The sequence below is a fragment of the Lissotriton vulgaris genome, chromosome 6 (genome assembly GCF_964263255.1).
Source record: "Lissotriton vulgaris chromosome 6, aLisVul1.2, whole genome shotgun sequence".
Lineage (NCBI taxonomy): Eukaryota > Metazoa > Chordata > Amphibia > Caudata > Salamandridae > Lissotriton > Lissotriton vulgaris.
This window is the reverse complement of record NC_141694.1, coordinates 1,036,070,405-1,036,083,707: the sequence shown is the minus strand read 5'-3', so window position 1 is coordinate 1,036,083,707 and position 13,303 is coordinate 1,036,070,405. Positions and strand designations below refer to the sequence as shown.

The following is a 13,303-nucleotide window of genomic DNA, read 5'->3' as shown; positions in this document are numbered from 1 at the left end:
CCTGTTTGCAGGACTTTGATATCAAGGTCAAATATGTCAATGTGGGAAGGATTGACTTAGCCTTTCATCCTCCTGAGTTTACAATGCAATTGTCATATTCACTCAATTAAAAGTAGAGAATTTGACCGAACCTGTCAATTCATGGTTTGGAAAGGACGTTACATGCACGAGTATCCAATCGGTCTCTCATTTGTTAAAGTTAGAGCTGTTGGTGTTTAAAAATGACAATGTTTTTTTACTTTTGCTTTATTATACCAATGGCAATAGAGCTCTGAAAATATCATTGCGCAACTGCAAATAAAAAAACAAAAGTAAAAAACATTGTCATTTTCAACGACAACAGCTCTAACTTTAACAAATGCAAGACCTATTGCATTGCAAATGCTTGTTTTTGACTTAGTTGGCCTGGGATCCTGCTAATCAGAGTCCCAGGCTATCTGCTCTCTCTATAAAATGAACTCCATGCACCCTAGGTGTATAACCAATTTGGTACTGGAAACCCTATCAGCCCCTGTACAGTGCACTATAGGTGCCAGGGCATAGGTGCATCCAAGGCCTACCAGGGGCTGCAGCATATCTTTTGCCACCCCTGGCTGGCATTTAAATCGACACAACTGTCTGATCACTCAGCTGGGGCAAGGTGGTGTAATCACCCCTTGCTTAGATATAGTATACCTATATCTAAACCTATATCTGGACACGTATATACCTATCAGTCACTCCTATGGCAGGCCTTAACAATCCTGGAGGCAGAGTGCTTGGTTTTATGTGAGATGGTGGCTCTAGCATGAGCTGAGCCTGTCTGCAGCTGTCAGGACCAACTCCCTTAGCTGTTCCGGGATATTGCCATACCATGTACTCTTAAGTGCATTATAATCCTCGCGGTTACTTGCTAACTTTGGTTTGGCTTTATCAAAACATGTCGTGTAAGGAGTCATACGCTTTGGATTACTACCCCCTCGCCAGTCCTGGCGACGGGGGTAGCATTCCACCCTTCTAGAGGGAGAAGACATGTTACTTTGCTAAAACGCGGTTAATCCTAACCAGAGCCTCAGCATCACAAAATGGATCCTGCTGCCCGACACAAGTCTGACATCCTGCTGCTGACCGAAACCTGACAGGGGAGGCCTGGGCAAAAGGTTTCCTGTCACAGGGAGTTGCTACACCACCCCAGACAGGAGATAGTGGATTGGAGCAGGGAGGGTTGAATGAAACAAGACACTGCCTGGGGCACACAAGGTGTCCCATGCAAAATCCAGTCAAACCGGTTCTGGGGCACTCCAGCCCCAGTCCTGCCTGGGGCACACAAGGTGTCCCATGCAAAATCCAGTCAAACCGGTTCTGGGGCACTCCAGCCCCAGTCCTGGCGCGAAGCTGGACAAAGGGAAAGGGGTGTAACCACCCCCTTCCTGGGTCCCACCCATAGGAGGGACCTAGCAGGTAATCCAGCCCCTTGATTTGGAATAAAGGTAGGAGCTGTGCCAATGCACATCAGATTATCCTGACTGAAACTTATGAAATGAAACTCTGGACCCTTCAACATCCTACTCGACGTAGGAGACTGAAGAATCTTCCTTGTGGTCAAGGAGTGACCACCCTGTGCAAACAGGCTCCATCCAGTGCATCACCATTTTCTCAGTTGCAGTTCCCGCTGGAACTCGAGTGACAGAGATCAACAAGACCCAGCTTTTCTGCCTTCCAACAGCCCGATCCACAGTCCCAGTGAATCTGAGACCCATGGAGGCGACCTGAAGCGTGGGGCCGGCCATCTTGGAAAAACTACGAAGTGCTGACCGTGCAGCTCCTGAGGCTCCCTCGAAGCTGTGCATTTGGGTTTGAGAAGACCTAGCGCTGAGCAGCTTTTGCATCAAAGCTCACCCCTCCACACTCACCGAGTGCTGCGTGGGGCCCTTTTGCATTTTCCTGCTCAACGCGTTGGTCCGGTCCTTGCCCGTTGGCAGCGGCCCCAGTACCGACAAACCTTTGAATTTACACTGCTTGTCTGGTAGCTCCAGATTGGCCATCACTACCCTATAAGGAGCAACCTCTCTGATCTTGCTAGTCTGAGTAAGAAGCAATCTTTGAATCCTGCATGGGTTGCACTTGCCAAGGCTTGTTAACTCCAATCCGGAAGCCGACACAGCCGACAGCGAGAGCCTTTTGTGGGACAGCTTGTGATCCACTCCAGGACATCATCGGTGCCCCAGTTCCAAGTGGCAGCGGAGACAAGCTTCTCGACAACCACCTGATTGCGCTCGACATTGCTTGGTTCCTTCCTGGTTCCACCCTGGTCACTGCTGAGTGACCCAGACTCTGTCGTCTCTGCTTTCAGGTGCTCTACATCTTCGATCCACCATTGGATCCAACCGGACTCTTCTCTCCTAGCCGCCTGCAGCATCTTCCTCTCCAGGCACCATCGAACTGCACAACGAAACCCGACACACTTTGGCACCTATGCACCCGCTTCCTGTGGGTGAGGTAACTCATGAACGCCGGTGCTCCTGTAGTGGTTTACACCTCTAGTGTCTAAGTCTAAAGTTTGGTAATTCTAGTCCGGTCGGAAGACTCCTAAAACTGTAACTCGATAACTTTTACGCACCATTGACTTTGCATTTGTGCATGCGTGTGTTTTTAGCGCTGCACCCGAGTCCCGCGGGCCTCTCCCGACTTCATCACTGCTAGTCCCGAGTAGCCCCAGCGATTTGGTACCTATTGTTTAATTTGATATCTCAAATTTTCTAAAATCCTTACATTCAAAGTACCATAGTCTGGAAACACCAAATTCCCAAATACACATGTGATATCCTCGTTCTAAAGACATTGAAAAAGCAGGGGTACAATCAGGCTGAACAGGAATTCCCACTTTAATAACTATAGGCTCATCCTTTCTAAACAAAGTTTTCATCATTTTCAATAATTTCATTCTATTTTGTTTATTATGCTAGAAACCAAGCAAACAAAAAGGAAAACTCTTCCATAATTCTACAAACACTATTCGTTCACACTGACCAATATCAACGCAACTCACACCAACCAACCAATAACAGCACAGCACTCTTTTGTGGCCATTCATACTAGCTGACCAATGCCACCGCGGGTCTCTGTGACATCAATATAACTTGTGCAACTAACCCTCCCTTTACAATAATAATCAGCAGTAAATTATAAACTTTTCTCAAAGGGAAACAAAATTAGAAACAACATATAACAAACCTGCCTGTCTGTTCCACTAAAAGAAAGAGATAGATTCAATCACTCAAAGAATTATTTCGCTACTAGTAGAATATGGACCAGCGTTACTCCACCCTCAATCAAGTGAAAAATTCTTGGGACCTCTTCAGCTACGCTTTTCTAAAGGCACCCAAATAAATCTCAATTAATCAATCAATCACGTGTTTATTAAGTTAGACTATTCACCCTTAAGGGTCTCAAGGCGATGGAGAGGAGGGAACTATACTAACTTCAAAATTTCCTATGCAATATTAACAACCCAGCTGTTGATTAATAGCACATCAGCAGACAATGCAATAGTACTTAGTGTATGCCACACTAAGACCTGCCTGTTAGGCTAATATAATCATTCTGGGATCCTAGGACACTAGGGACCAATCTCTCTTAAGGTCAACGAAGGACACAACATATAACAATGATAAGCAATATTAGTAACCAAAATGATAAATTCTGTCCTAATCAATCGCCAATTTAATCTATACAACCATCAAGTCTTCTACCAAAAACTGATGCAGCGGAAGGGGCTTTTGCCAATTTTTATCTTGGGCCCAATTTAATACCTAGCAGTCACTTTCAAACTGCATAAGTTTAAACCATGATACCAATTTCTATTGTCTATATTGATTATCGCTCCTCTCTGAGGAATCTTTGTAGTTGTTAGAGATTGGCAAAGGATTGACAGAATTCTATAAATGAGGATCGAAATAAAGAATATAACCATTTGACATTAATAAAGACAGACTGATTACTTATCAATATGCTTTTTACCTAAATTTATGTGAATGCTCATCAAGTAGAATACAGCTTGAATCATAGATCTGCATAAGAGAAAAATAACAAAATAGTAATTCATAACACATCTTAATATCCATGTCTCGAGTGAGTGGACAGGTGAAAAGACAAAAGATTAAAGACATTTGCAAATAAGATAAATGCAAATTCAGAATATCATACCTAATGGCACATAATGCTAAAAGTCAAAAAGCCACTCTCCGGCCGAGAGAGTAATCTGGGCACCCTCAAAGATATGAGAAGCAAAGTTAAGAGTCAGGATCAGCAGAACAACAGCCAGACAATAAAGTTAGGAAACAACAATACGGCTCTCTCCTCTAACTAAGAAACCTAACATCAGTCTGCCGAACAATTAAAATTAACACTAATAGTTATACACTAATTCCCTATAGATTTAACCCCCCCTGTATCATCACCCCAAAAATCCTTTAATCCAATTGGACAAGACCAGGGAGGTATCTGGTCACTCCACTTTCGGTGTGCCTAATTTTTCAACAGTTCTTTGTCTTTAGAACACTTCCGTCATCAACCTTCAGAGGAAACTCAGATAATCTCTTCCGCGGCTTGTACATTTCTCCAGCTTGCTAATGTATCAAACTTATAGCTCAAGTGTCCACATTCTCCACTCCACAAGAAATTCCATTCAGAATGTTCATTATTTCCTCCGCACAGCCTTGGCCATCATCAGGAACTTCTCTTCAGCCTACATATTAATAAGCAAATTAAACCTAAAAGACTCTTGAGGCCTTTTCTGCAGAAGTGTGAAATGGGCTCTAGGAAAAACAAATACACATGTGATTAACGTTGTCACTTTACAAAACTCCATTATTAATGGTTCTTTGCAGCACGTTTTGCATATTTTCATAGAGTTTTAAAAAAGTAAATATCATGTCTCTTTTAAACTTATTATTAATATTATTTTCTTTGACTGTTATTTTTGCATTATTTTTTTATTTGTGGTCTACTAAAAAAGCACTGGAAGCTCTAGCTTCTTTCCAGTACTCACTTGCACAGTTTTCATCTACCCCTATTTAGTTTTGCACTGTTTATTTTCACACCATTTTGCTAATAAGTCACACAATGAGAAGTTTGATCCGAGCCGGTTTTTTATTTCGCAAAAACCCTGCTCCATCAAACTGAAGCTTCCTATCTGCAGATAATATGTTTGTATACAATTAATTCAAAAGTCCTTATCCACATTCACAGAAGCATCAGCCTTATTCTGTTTGTTGCTAACATACATGACTGGATTTCAATGCTATGGAACAGACCAACGTCTAGGCGGCAGACCTTCTTGCTCCTGCTCCTTGCATTTTCTCCTTCTTATGCATCTGATTCCAGGAGCAGAAATGCAAATGTACAATGGTGTGTATGAAAGCAGAGGATTCATGGTGGGAGACTGAAGAAGGGACATAATCATGAACTCTGGGGAAAATGAAGCTTGGAAGATTTCAAAGAGATTTTAAGGACCCCAGAAAACAGGAAGGCAGAAAAATGCATGGATAGTGAAAGGAAAGCTGTGAAGGGGGAAAAAGAGGCACACCTGGGGAAGAGCAGAAGGCAGGGCATCAGACAGAAGTAAAAGGTGGGAATATAGCAGAAACATACATAGAGATGCCTTGCAGATTATTATCGAACAAAGGTGATGAAGGAAATATGGCTGGCAGTGGCTGGACTGAATACAATTAGGAGGGTATACCGGATCCCTAAAAAGGGGCACCCATGGAATATATCCTTTTATTAAGGAAGGTAATGCCCATAGCCATTATGTATGTGGGCACAGGGGGCCTCCTCTCTGCAAAGGAGTGTTTGCATTGCAATACATATGCATTAGTAATCAAAATGGATCTAATGCTCATTACAAAATAAAAATGGCCAGACAACTTGCATTAATATAGATGCAAACCAGGTCTTACTTGTGTTTATTAGTTTTTTAAAACCTTTGTGTATTAATCGCACCATTAACTGTGATTCTGGCATTGGTGCAGTCAGCTTAGTCTGTGGAGTAGGCATGGAGGACTCATCTTTGAAATGTAGAGGGACAATTCGAATGAAAGCAAGTAGTGATCACATTCCTCTCATCCTGCTGTGAATCACATTTGGAGATAACTGAATATTATTTGCTTTATTTTATTCCTCTGCATACAGCATTGCTCATTTCTTATGGACCATGCACTGATTTCTAAACTGTTCATAACAATAATAAAGGGGTGTTCTTGTCTACTAGGTGATGGTCGAGGAGAAGCATGCAAAGATGACTTTGACAATGATAGTATTCCTGACATCATTGATGTTTGCCCCGAAAACAATGCAATAAGCGAAACTGACTTCAGGAAGTTTCAGATGGTTCCACTGGATCCGAAAGGAACGGCTCAGATCGATCCAAATTGGGTTATCCGTCATCAGGGCAAGGAGCTGGTGCAGACTGCTAATTCTGATCCTGGAATAGCTGTTGGTATGTATTAAACTGAAAAGAGAACAATAGTGATGTCTCGCTCAAGTGCTCTGGAAAGTTAAAATAGTACAGGCCTGATTTAATGTTTGGCAGACGAGTTACTCCACATACTTGACACATATCCCATCTGCCTCATAACAAGTCGATTTTATCCTTGGGCACTTGCAATAAAGTGGATGGATATCTGTCATTTTTTTGAGGGCGCAACAGTACCCCAGATTCTATATCAGGCCATAATCCTTTACCTGCAGAAATGCCTGTCACAATTGCTTTATTTTCTTTTAATAAAGTGAGTAGTTTTGCCAGAGCATATGTGCAAATTAATGCTAGTGTTCACATTTCTAAACTCAATGATTGAGGGCAAAAAACTATGAGCCTGATTGGGAGTTGCTCATAATAATCCGACCCATCAGAATTACGACTTTGAAGGAATTTAACACATCCAATATTTATTGTATGCATTCAATAACTTTCATTAAATTTTGACAGGTTAAACCTGCTAACATTTAACAGGGGAAAACATACGGTATTTACTATAGAATGCGGATTTTGGTGCATTCAACACCATAGCCACATGCTACTCCCCATAACTTCTTAATAGATGGTATTTATCGCATCTGGAAAATAATGAACCCATGGTATAGTTATTTATCAGAGGCAATAAATAATGCCTCAACTTGCTATCAAGCTGAAAGTAGAGGATATAAGGAGGTTGCCCAAAGAAGGGTGGGCTAGAAACTGACAGACACACCTGGCTAAAATGTAAAGCAAGTGATATAACAATGAGAAAGTGTGAACCAAAAACACAGTGTATAAAAGTGCAACTTAAATATAAAAACATGATTGAGCCTGTAGGAAGAGCTCCATGGGAATGGGTAAGATTTTAACCAATATCTAATCCTGGTTAACTGCTAAGAGTGTTGGCTGTTCAGGAAGGATGCATGTTATCATTCCCCACAAATGTGCGTGTGCCTGTGTATCTGAACACAAACACTCACAGACTTACTCCCAAGCCAATGTTGTGGGATGCTCTGGCCAAATATAAGGTGATTTGCTTTAAATTGTTTAAAACAAACAAAATATTTTGCAATTTGTTGAAACACCTTATTGTATAATATAGATAACTGATCTTAAATGAACTGCGCAAAAGGGCAGAATTGAAAGTGGATATGGACTTATTGAAATTCCATGTTTCCAAGAATGGTTAAGTTAAAAATGGATAAACAGCCCGGGGGTGAGTAGTTTTATAGTATTTGGCAAATTCCAACTGTCATTAAATGAACAGCTATACTTGCAGGTAAACAAACCTAAAATTGACCACATTGTATTTTATGTGGGAACAATTGATAAGTGTTATATTTCATGGTTAAGGTTCATTTAAAATTTATTTTTTCAACCTTGTTGTGGATGTAATGATAACCATATGTTCTATGACCTTTTCGAGATCACATGAACTAAAAGCATTGTAACATTGGAGTTCATTCCAAGTCGGTGATTTGTTCAAAGGATTCCATGGCTGTAACCAGTGCGGCTTTTGTTTTGTGCAGGCTTTGATGAGTTCAGTGCTGTGGACTTCAGTGGCACATTCTACGTCAATACAGATCGCGATGATGATTATGCAGGATTTGTTTTTGGATATCAATCCAGCAGCCGATTCTATGTACTGATGTGGAAACAGGTCACACAAACATACTGGGAGGAAAAGCCGTCCAAGGCTTATGGCTATTCTGGAGTCTCCCTCAAAGTGGTGAACTCCACAACGGGCAGTGGAGAGCGCTTAAGAAATGCCCTTTGGCATACAGGAAACACCCCTGGGCAGGTAAGTGGTTTAAAGAGAGATAAGCATTTTAGTTTTATATGTACTTCTTCCAATATGTGCAGTCAATTAGATTAGAGCTAGGGTTGACCGCATGGAATGTCCAGGTGCAAATAGGTCTACTTAGATTTTGGAAACGTTTGGGAATGGGGAAGTAACAAAAGTGTCCCAATGGTGCATGAAGGAGATTCAGGGCAGCAAACTAAAATGGGCCAAATTAACAAGAGAGAAAATGTACACCATTTGTGATTAAGCATGAGCGGAAAATCCGTTCCGCTCGGGGATTACACGGATTTTCGGTAAATTCGCAATCCACGAGATTCGCAAATTTCCCGCAAACTCCGTGAACGAAAATCCACGAAAGGAACGGATTGGGTCAAAAGTTCAAGCTGACTTTTGTAACTCTTTTAGAATGGTGCCGGCAAGCTGCCGGAGCCATTCTAAAATAGTTACAAAAGTCAGCTTCAACAGGAAGCTCTAATAGATAAAGTAAAGCAGGTGCTGCTCAAATTCAGTGGGGTGATTAATGATTGTGTACCTTAATTTGACCTTCAACTGGAGCACCTGCTTTACTTTATCTATTAGTGCTACCTGTTGAAGCTATTTCTAGCTATTTTAGAATGGCGCTGGCAGCTTGCCGGCGCCATTCTAAGTGGGGCTGAGGGCAGAAGGGCACAAAAGTGGGACAGAGGGCAGAAAGGGGACAAAAAATTAGTGGGGTAGAGGGCAGAAGGGCACAGAAACAAGTGGTACAGAGGGCAGATGAACATAAAAAACGAGAGGGTGGCAGTGATTAAGGAGGCAAAAAAAAAAAACAGCGAAATTGCAAACCGCCTCTCGAACACCCGCGAACACGCAAAGCGCCTCTCGAACACCCGCGAACATGCAAAAATAATTCGCAAATTTTATGTATTGCCAATTCGCAAATCCAGAAATTCGCGAATTGCCAATTCGCAAAATTCGCCCATGCTTATTTGTGATCACTTGAATGTGAAAATTGACCCTCAGACTCTACGTATCGACAAAACAAAGAGTTCAGTTAGATCGTTAGGGAAAGTTTTGTCTAGATTATCAGATATGGAGTACCTGAGGAAGGTTCATGAGAAACAGTTGGGAGAAAGAAATGTGATACCCTTATCTAGACACTTTACCTAACCAATGGCTTAGAATGGAGATATTAAAGCTGAGAATTGGTATTAATCCTGTGATGTTAAATAATAAAATAAAAACTGTAGTGATGCAATCAGATGGTACATGTATGTGTAAAATAGATACAAAATGTAATAGTTTACACATTTTAATGGATTGTCAAAAATTGCTAGACCTGTGAAAATAGTTTTTACACCCAATCTTTTTGAAATATGATGTTGGGTCACGTACCCAAGCATGGGAGTTCCTCATGGATATAGAAAATCTTGATACTGCTATAGCAATTGGAAAGTATATGCAAGCTGTAAGTAGGTTGTCTTGGGAATTTTGAAATTGAAAATTGAAAATTGCCAGGTATAGTGGTATAGAGATCTTCACGCAAACATTTAATGTTTTAAAATAATTTTTAGGTACTTTAATATTACTTGAATTAGGTTGTAATATGTGTGTATATACGACTCATGAATGGAGTTGATGAATTTGTATTTTATTGAAAATGTTATTATAAAGTTATATGTTTTATGTGGTTTAAAGACCAATGGTCTAAATAAACTTACGTTTTGACTTGACTTGACAGTAATGATGTACCATTCAATGTCAACATTCAAGTTTTAGAGAAGTGGGTTTTAATACCCTTTTTTTTTAAATGTGACAAATGACTAGATGTACTTACTGACTTACTGTTCAAAAAAAGTAGTTGCAAATTGGGCACAGTTTTTTTGCAACCAGTACTTTATTTATTAAACCAACCTATGTACTAATAGGTTGGTTCTCAAAATCAGGAATCAGAAAGGGGATTCCAAATGACATACCTAATTAATATTTGCAATATTCGTTAGGCAGTTAGTAATTTTTGACCCCCCCCCCCTATAATTAGAAACAATCACACAACCAGTACTTTTTTTTAAACCAACCTATATAGTAATAGGTTGGTTCCCAAAATCAGGAATCAGAAAGGGGATTCCAAATGACATACCTAATTAATATTTGCAATATTCATTAGGCAGTTGGTAATAAAAAACAATCACAGGGATATTGACCTGCAAGGAACAACAGATCACAATCATTGAAATTATATTCCAAAACTGAAGTTTTTTTTTAAACTATTGTGAATTCCTTAAAGGAACTGGGCTTTTAAAAAAAATCTATGTTTAAAAACTTCAACGAGAGCTGGTAGTAATTCATTGGACCACCGCCTGCTTCTTTTGAAGCCATTCCCATAGCAAAAGAAGTCCAAAAAGAACCATTTCACCATTGCAAATCAGTTCTCTTCCCAACTTGGGATTTAGTAACGGACCAATGGTTTGTGACTGGAATTACAGCCACAAACCATTGATACAATGCTTACTGAATCAGTCAGTTAATTATCTTGATTCTGTATATGCCATAAAAGTAGAAATATAATACATGCAATTCATAAATATAAACGTTAGCAATTTTAAATATTTAAAATCAATATTCATACAGATCATAAACTACATTTCATAGGGTACAGTGGAAATTGTCAATCTGGAATTAATTCCATAACTTTGCATAGAATTTCTTGATTGCTAGTGCCACTCATAGAAAAATGTATGACTATGAAGCAAATATCTATTGTATGAAATTGCTGCAAAAAACACCATGCCGACCTTATGTTGTCCTATTTTGGCACTACGAAGGATAGGAACCACAAAGGATGTCCACGGGTCTGTGTACAGTGGACAAAACAGCATAAAGTGAGTTGTTTTTTGTTTGTAAAAATTACCACATCGGCACTGGGGAAGGTCATGTTGTTAGGTTCCTTGCAAAGGGAAAGCTACCTTAAAGTACACTGTGCATAACCTGAAGAGAGTCACATAAAAATGATAAGTGGGATTCATGATCCATTCTATTTAGGGTTCCATTCCACTTGTAGTTGGCACCAAGAGGCACCTAACTGCTGTTTCCTTATACTGTGCTCTCTCCACCGCAACTTCAAACAACAATCAGGGTATCTTTGTTCAACTGTTTTTTAATAGCTAAGTGATATTGAATGCAGATATTTTGTCTTCCAAATTTGATTGTTCTAAATCATTGTCACAAATGAAAGTAGCAGTGCCTCTGGGAACCGACAATAATCTACTAGTAAAAACATTTTGGGCAAATTGGAGAGATCCCACTTTGTTATGGCCCCACAAATGTCCTCCATATGTCGCTACTCGGATGCATTACCTTTTTAAAATTTTTACCATTTCAAGTACTCTATGCGCAAAACCTAAAAATGTCCTCAACAGTTCTACTGAACAGCTGCCGTCTTAGAGTTAAAAAGGGCTTAGTAAGAAATTATAAGAATCCCAAAATATTTTTTTTTTTTTATTGTCTTATCGAGCTGTACGTCCACCATGCAATAGGAATTGGTCATAGTATAGGGTCGCTCACAAGTCATAAGATATCATTTGAAAGATTCACCTTCAAATTCAAATCTTCCATAAAAGTTAAAAAGGAGTCCAGCAAAATCTGTAGGCCATTGGCTGTACAAGCAGTAAGTACTGCATCGTACCCATACTGTAACATTGGCATGTGCTAGGTTCCCATTCGAGGCGAAACAAAAGGGGATGATGGACGGAGCGTTTGAGCAAATCAAACACTCACCACCAGTCAAATGATCTGGGTTTAATCCATCACCATTCTTTAGCTCACTCAGCCACCCCAGTTCAGACATGGCCATATGCAAATCAGTCTGACCCTGTGCCTCATGGGAACAGTCCAGCCCGAACTGCCAAGCCATTTCTTCCCTGGACCGGAAAAGAGCATCCTGGGACCGGTTTCGGATTTATAATCCTCATCAGCCAGGCTATCTTGAATCAAGTCGCCAAGTGAGCAAGGGACTCACGTCTGAGCATACCCTGCCAACTTAGGGCGAACAAAGCGAAACAAAAGGGGATGATGGATGGAGCGTTTGAGAAAATCAAACACTCACCCCCAGTCAAATGATCTGGGTTTAATCCATCACCATTCGTTAGCTCACTCAGCCACCCCAGTTCAGACATGGCCATATGCAAATCAGTCTGACCCTGTGCCTCATTGGAACAGTCCAGCCCGAACTGCCAAGCCATGTCTTCTCTGGACCGGAAACAAGCATCCTGGGACCGGTTTCGGATTCATAATCCTCATCAGCCAGGCTATCTTGAATCCAGTGGCCAGGTGAGCAAGGGACTCACGTCTGAGCATACCCTGCCAACTTAGGGCGAACAAAGCAAAACAAAAGGGGATGATGGACGGAACGTTTGAGAAAATCAAACACTCACCCCCAGTCAAATGATCTGGGTTTAATCCATCACCATTCTTTAGCTCACTCAGCCACCCCAGTTCAGACATGGCCATATGCAAATCAGTCTGACCCTGTGCCTCATGGGAACACTCCAGCCCGAACTGCCAAGCCATGTCTTCCCTGGACCAGAAACAGCATCCTGGGACCAGTTTCAGATTCATAATCCTCATCAGCCAGGCTATCTGAATCCAGTGGCCAAGTGAGCAAGGGACTCACGTCTGAGCATACCCTGCTAACTTAGGGTGAACAAAGCAAAACAAAAGGGGATGATGGACGGAGCTTTTGAGCAAATCAAACACTCACCCCCAGTCAAATGATCTGGGTTTAATCCATCACCATTCTTTAGCTCACTCAGCCACCCCAGTTCAGACATGCCCATATGTAAATCAGTCTGACTCTGTGCCTCATGGGAACAGTCCAGCCCGAACTCGAGGCATATCCTCTCCCTTACATGATAAGTGGTTGTTACTCCCATTTATGTAGAGTAAGAATAGGAAGGAAGTCAAAATACACCCCAATCTCACACCATGAGAAGTTCTAATTTGGGAGGTACATTCACCTAGTAAAC

At 40.9% G+C, this 13,303-nt stretch overlaps 1 protein-coding gene across 1 annotated transcript in view; it reads left to right on the top strand.

Annotated features, from left to right (window-relative positions):
* The window catches only part of THBS2 (thrombospondin 2), a 728,644-nt gene that overhangs the window by 597,456 nt on the left and 117,885 nt on the right, over window positions 1–13,303 (top strand). The window contains exons 18-19 of the mRNA XM_086927100.1: window positions 6,251–6,478; window positions 8,026–8,297. Of these exons, the coding sequence (XP_086783226.1) occupies window positions 6,251–6,478; window positions 8,026–8,297 (500 nt within the window). The remainder of the gene's footprint in view (window positions 1–6,250; window positions 6,479–8,025; window positions 8,298–13,303) is intronic.